This window comes from Citrus clementina, unplaced genomic scaffold, assembly GCF_000493195.1.
Source record: "Citrus clementina cultivar Clemenules unplaced genomic scaffold, Citrus_clementina_v1.0 scaffold_9, whole genome shotgun sequence".
NCBI lineage: Eukaryota > Viridiplantae > Streptophyta > Magnoliopsida > Sapindales > Rutaceae > Citrus > Citrus x clementina.
In genome coordinates, this window is record NW_006261964.1 from 12,733,649 (window position 1) to 12,740,081 (window position 6,433).

The 6,433-nt window shown below is 37.9% G+C and overlaps 1 protein-coding gene across 1 annotated transcript in view; it reads left to right on the forward strand.

Annotated features, from left to right (window-relative positions):
• The window catches only part of LOC18033018 (uridine 5'-monophosphate synthase), a 5,859-nt gene extending 598 nt beyond the window's left edge, over positions 1 to 5,261 (forward strand). The window contains exons 2-7 of the mRNA XM_006420680.2: positions 1 to 390; positions 1,164 to 1,247; positions 1,369 to 1,451; positions 1,539 to 1,626; positions 1,717 to 1,971; positions 4,848 to 5,261. The exon at positions 1 to 390 is cut by the window's left edge and continues 10 nt beyond it. Of these exons, the coding sequence (XP_006420743.2) occupies positions 1 to 390; positions 1,164 to 1,247; positions 1,369 to 1,451; positions 1,539 to 1,626; positions 1,717 to 1,971; positions 4,848 to 4,976 (1,029 nt within the window). The 3' untranslated portion in view covers positions 4,977 to 5,261. The remainder of the gene's footprint in view (positions 391 to 1,163; positions 1,248 to 1,368; positions 1,452 to 1,538; positions 1,627 to 1,716; positions 1,972 to 4,847) is intronic.
• Positions 5,262 to 6,433: the final 1,172 nt, after the last annotated feature.

A 6,433-nucleotide genomic window follows, 5' to 3' on the forward strand; every position in this document is an offset into this window, starting at 1 on the left:
TTGAGAGCGGCGGGGCTGGTGGTGACGGACGCCGTCGTATTGATCGACAGAGAGCAGGGAGGGAGGGAGAATCTGAAGGAGAACGGAATTGAGTTGCATGCGATGATAAAGCTGAGCGAAATGGTTAGGGTTTTGAGGGAGAAAGGGAAGCTTGATGAGGAAACGGAGAGAGTGGTGATGAAGTTTTTGGAGGAGAACAAGAAAGTGGCGGCTTCGAATTTAGGTGGGGTTAGGGTTAGGGTTAAGGGTTTGAAGTACGAAGAGAGGGCGAATTTGATGAAGAATGAGACTGGGAGAAAATTGTTTCAAGTGATGGTGAAGAAGGAGAGTAATTTGTGTTTGGCTGCTGATGTTGCCACTGCTGCTGAGTTGCTTCAAATTGCCGAGAAGGTTTCTTGTTTTAAGTTATTCAATTTTCAATTTTTGTGCTTTAAATTGTAGGTACAAATACTTATAGCAGAGTGTACAGCTGCTTCACAGCATAAATTCTGTTGTGAAATTAATTCTTTTTTTTTTAATTTCTGTTTTATAAATTTCTTTTCCCTGAAAATTGAGTTCATTCCTTTCATGCCCATTATTAGAAATTAGAAACATCCTAGGCTAGGTCTTGGACACGTGGCACACATGTGGGTCATGGCCGCCGCTGCTGGGCCTGAAGTTTAGGCCCAATCTATTAATGGTTTTGTTGCCGGCAATGCCATTTGTTCATTTTTTTTTTTTTTGGGTTTGACCTTTGCCACCGAAAAAAAAAAAGGTTGTTGACTATATTAGAGTACTTTACTCTGCCTACTGCCTGTTGCCTGTGGTTTGGTTGTTGATTTTGGGATATTTGGATGTAATAATGTATTAGAATGTCCAATATAATCATTCTGGATTATCTTTTAGAGTGCCATTTGTTCTTTTGTAATAGTTCAATTTTTTCTCACGCAATTTAAGGGAAAAAGAGGAAAAAAAAAAGAGGTATATGCATAGGTGATAATATTACTTAACTAATTTAATATTGTTTTGTTAATCATTAATATTTCCTGAATGATTTACATTCATGTTTTTCACAGGGTTCATGATAGCACTGCACATAATACGATGCTTTATTCATCTGATTTTCATAAGAAAGATAGTTTGTTTGTTTTTTCTTCTCTCTAATTCTCATTTGAGATTTTCAGGTTGGACCAGAGATCTGCTTGTTGAAAACCCATGTCGATATATTGCCTGATTTCACCCCAGATTTTGGTTCCAAACTTCGTGCGGTATAGCTCCTCAACCCATTTTCTAGGGAAATAAACTCAACTATATTCTGATTTTGTGGATTCTTATGAAATGTTAATTAAGCAATACTAGTTATAGCTAAAAAATTTTCAACTCTTGAAGATTGCAGAAAAGCATAACTTCCTAATTTTTGAAGATCGCAAGTTTGCGGACATTGGTAACACTGTGACCATGCAGGCTGAAGGGTAAGACTCTGCGCTTCTATATTTCTTAATTTCTTTGTTCTTTGTGTCCTTGCTTCCTCTTGAGGGTTCCTGTCTCTGTGTCTGCAGTGGTATATTTCGTATATTGGATTGGGCCGATATAATAAATGCTCACATAATCTCTGGACCGGGAATTGTGGATGGTCTGAAATTAAAGGTTAGAATCAACTATTTGGTATAACTTTTGTCTGCCTTGAAGTAATCAACTAATCTGTTTCTAATGTTACGCATACTATTGATTTACCAGGGATTGCCTCGTGGTAGGGGTCTGTTGCTACTGGCTGAGATGAGCTCAGCTGGTAACCTAGCAAAGGGAGACTATACAGCAGCAGCTGTGAAAATTGCCGAGGATCATTCTGATTTTGTCATTGGATTCATCTCAGTTAATCCAGCATCATGGCCAGGGGCACCAGTCAATCCAGCCTTTATTCAAGCAACCCCTGGAGTTCAAATGGTAAAGGGAGGTGATGATCTAGGCCAACAATATAACACTCCATACTCGGTAAGTTCTGTTTGTTCACTAGCTCCCCTCAACATGTTTATTTTTCTAGCAATACTATCCATGAAAACTATTAATACAAACTTATCTATGCAAATGAACATGGGAATACAATTATTAAGGTAAACGTTAAAAGAAAGTTAATTTAATTGCCACATCACCCATTTTCATTTGTGGTTTTTTTTTTTTTTTTTTTTTACTAATCAAATTTCAATGTGCCAGGTTAGTTTATAGAGTTCTGCTATTTGCCCCGGGTCAAATCCCGGGTCAAACCCCGAAAACTAAAGCAAAACGACGCCGTTTTCTTTTCTATTTGAAACGCTACCGTTTCACCCTAGCAAAAGCTCTCCTCTTCGTTTTCCCCTCTTCGTTCTTCGTTTTCGTCTTCTCCTCTTCGTTTTCATCTTCCCCTCTTTGTTTTCTCCTTTTCGTTTCACCAGGGAAATTTGCCATTCGTTTTGTCTTCTTCGTTTTCGTCTTCCCCTCCTCTTCGTTTTCTTCTTCCCCTCTTCGTTTTCTCGTCTTCCTTTTTCCACCCAAATCTGGAAGTTTCTGCCAAATCTGGAACCACCTACAGCTTTAGAAATAATAAAAAATCTTGGGCACAGATTCTTGTTCTTTTATCGGTTTTCGATTTTATATCTGTGCCCAAATCACCGGTTCGTTTCTTCATCAGCGGTAGATTTAAATAAGTCAACATAATCTCTTATCGTCACCGGATTCTTAGTTCCTTTTTTATATCGTGAGTTTAACTATTGTTCTTTTTCTAGAAAACTCTGAGACGTATCACCCTCATCTCTTGAACTGGGAAAATAATTGGATTCAGGAACTTCATCCCATGAAGTTAATTGATAATTATCGTCCTCACTCCCTTCCTCCGCAAATCTCCACATATCTGCGTCTCTGTTTTTACTCTGTCTATCCAGCCCCACAGGTTCACAATAGTTTGCTCCTTTTTTGGCCATAAGCTTCAATCTACTGTGATTAAAATTGCCTCTATGTCTCTGTTCTGGCTGAGCAGATGTGTAAGAAGGGCTCAATGCCTTTGGTCGTTTATGATTACATTTCAAACATACCATGTTTCTTCTGAAATTGATGAAGTTGCACCTATAAAAAATAATAAACTTTTCATTGTAACACATTTTTGACTGAGAAACTCTCTACATATTGATTTTTAGAAAGTTATAAACATTAGACGTGAAAAAATACTCACGATTTACATTCCCATTCCCCCGGATTGAGTTGTCGCTTTGGTGGGTTCTCTTTGCATTGCCGACATCTTGTATTCTTTGCAAAATTCAAGAACTTGCATCTGCAAGAAGTTAAAATGAGAAAAACCGCAACAATGAGAAAAGGAAGAGGAAGAGCTTCAACACTGGTGACTGAAAAATCGAAGAGGAAGAGTTGTTTCTCTGCACAGCGTCTTCGTAGTTGTTTCTCTGCATAGTGTCTTCGTTTCTCTGCCTTAGGAAAATGCTTTAGTTTGTTTTCTCTTTACTAGATGAAACGACCACGTTTCATGCAACCAAAAGGGCAAAAAAAAAGAAGCCAAAACGATGCCGTTTTGAAATAATTCGGGGTTTGACCCGGGGAAAATAGCATTTTCCTAGTTTATATTGGTTGAGTGTGTATGTCTAGTATTTTGATAAATTTGTCACAAGTTGTAAAATAGATGTAAACTTGAGTGAAGAATTAGCAATTGAACAACCAGCTCCAATCGAATTAGCATTTTTGCCTTATGTTCAAATTTGAGAAGGCCTAACTGAAACATTTTTTCTTAGGGTCCCAGGTGCATTGAGCCAGCCGAAGGGCTAATGGGTGCTAGTTACTTAATATAATCTAAGAAATAAAATCAGCATTTTACATGTAATGGAATTTTAGGCATGTCAATGAGGCATAAGGGGAAGAAGTTTTGATTGCAAATTTGGGAGGCCATCAAAATGATTTGTTTTGGTGTGATAACGAAAAATTCTAATGAATAAACCCAAACCCTGGAATGTTTTGCCATATATCACTAGATCCTCAAAAGGTTACGAAAATGAGGTAAAGAAGATCCATTTTCCGCCTGTTTTATATATGTAGGAACTTTATCTTTTCATGGGTACATCATTGCTATCACTAGATCCCCAAGAGATTAGGAAAATAAGATAGAAAAGATCCATTTCGTCCTTTTTTTTTCACATATAGGAATTTCATCTTTTCATGGGTACTTCATTTCTATGGAGCCAAAGATATCATTTGCTCTAGTTTCTGAAATTGAGCTTCGTGTACCATGCTTTGAAATTGACCCTCGACTAGAGAGAAAAAATTTTCGTTTATGACCAGAAATTTTCTGTAAATTGAAATGAGAAAAAGTTGGAGAGGAAAAGCTTGGGATTTATAATTTGGTAACATGGTTTATCTTTTCTTCAGGCAGTAAGCTTTGCTTAGCTGTGTCTAGATATCTTTTTGTCCTTGATTGGCTGAATTCCTAGATATTTCATCCTAAAGACTTATTCGTATCCATCTTTTCCCTCCATACATTGAACCAATGTTGTATCTTGTTTCAAAACAGGTAATTTCTCCGACTTCAAATTTAGCCTAGCCAACTATAATTTAACCAGGGAACAAGCTAGAAGGGGCAGAGTTAATGAACTAAGGTTAACTGGTGTTTAAAATAGTTGTAACTTGTACCTCAGTGATTTTATTCAAGAGCCTCACAGCCATGTGATATTCCCCTTGTCACTCATAGTATGACTATTAAGATGATTCTTGCAGGCTAACTAATCAAACTTGTTACACCAACAAAACAATAGCTGAGTGCTTGACTGCTCTTAACCTGTTCTATTTGGTTGACACTGTTGCAGCTTTAATAACTTTAACGTAAAATTGTTCTCCAGGTCATCTACGATAGGGGTAGTGACATAATTATTGTGGGTCGTGGAATTATAAAGGCAGCAGACCCTGCATTGGCAGCCCGTGAGTACCGGCTTCAAGGATGGGAGGCCTACTTGGCTAAGTGCAGCTGATCCTCCATTTAGGTCTGGACTTCTGTTCGCTTCAACGGTTGCGATAATGAACAGATCAGTCAAGTTCTGTTTAATATACCATGCATTGGTATGTCTTATGAAACCGAGAGAGTTTGAAGCTTTTGGCTGCATTGTACTTATAGTAACTTCTCAAGTCTGGTAATGCTGCTTGTCTGGTTTTCCCAATGAAACATGGTTGCAAGATTTCTGAGTTTTGTGTTATCAACAATATATGAAATTTATGAACATGGTGTTTGGAGTTGCCAACCATCTCATTCAAAATTATCATATTGAATGATTCGGATGATTCCTCTTTTGTGGTTTGGATGGACACGTGGCAAGGCGCAGTAGATGCCTTTGAAATTGGTATTGTGCAATTATCTTTAAATGTTGATATGGTAAAATGACCAGGATTACTTTATGTTTAGCAAAACGAATCATTTTCTCTCTAATATTTTATAACCTACAAATAATAATGTTAAAATTAGATTTGGCAATTTAGCCCGACTCTATTTTTAGTCCGATTGACCCGACTCTAATTGTTAGGGCTTTGGCCTGAATTTTTTAGTTTCGGGTCGGGTTCGGGCCACAATTTTAAGGCCCGAACAAATTTAAGGTCAGGGTCGGGCTTAAAGCCAATCCGACCCGACCCTATTTGTAAAAAAAAAAAAACATCACACATGCACACATCACAGACAGCCACAGCATCACACAACACACGCACACAAATTCTCAAAAACCCTAAGCCATTAAGCCAGCCACCCAGCCCGTCGCCGAATCAACCAGCATCGCGACTCTCGCCGCACGCCAACCAACCAGCTGTGTCTCGTTGTCGCGTGTCTCACTGTCGCGTGTCTCGCCGCCAATCCGCCATCATGACCATCCACGACGCCGCGACGTGAGTGAACCAACCAGCAGCCCGTCGCCGCACTGCATACAATTTTTGATTTACCCATAAAATCAGCAGCACTCGATCGGTTCTGTAATTATTTCCGACCAAAATTGTAAGTTCAATTTTTGACTTCTTTATGTCCTCTGTTCCAGCAGCCAATTTGTTTCTTATAATTAAGTTTAGGTAATGAAATTAGATGGCAATGCAATTGCCAATTGTTATTGTATCTTATAATCCACTTAGATGGCAATGAATTTTTATTTTATTTTTGTGGTGATGGAAAGAATTTGTTATAGTTCAGTAACTATATATTAATTAACGATTAAAAAGAGTAGTCCAGTGGATGCTATACCAGCTTAGGGACTGATTTCTTTGTACTCACGAATTTAATAATTTGTTTAATTAATTATTTTATTGTGCGACACTGATATGAAATAGCAAACTTCTTGTTTGCTGTTCGTAGACAAGTAAATAGAGCAACATATGAGGACTCGAGGAAAATCTTCAGCAAGTGGAAGTATTATTTTCTGTTTAGCTTTAATTAAGCAATGAGTTTGGCTTTATA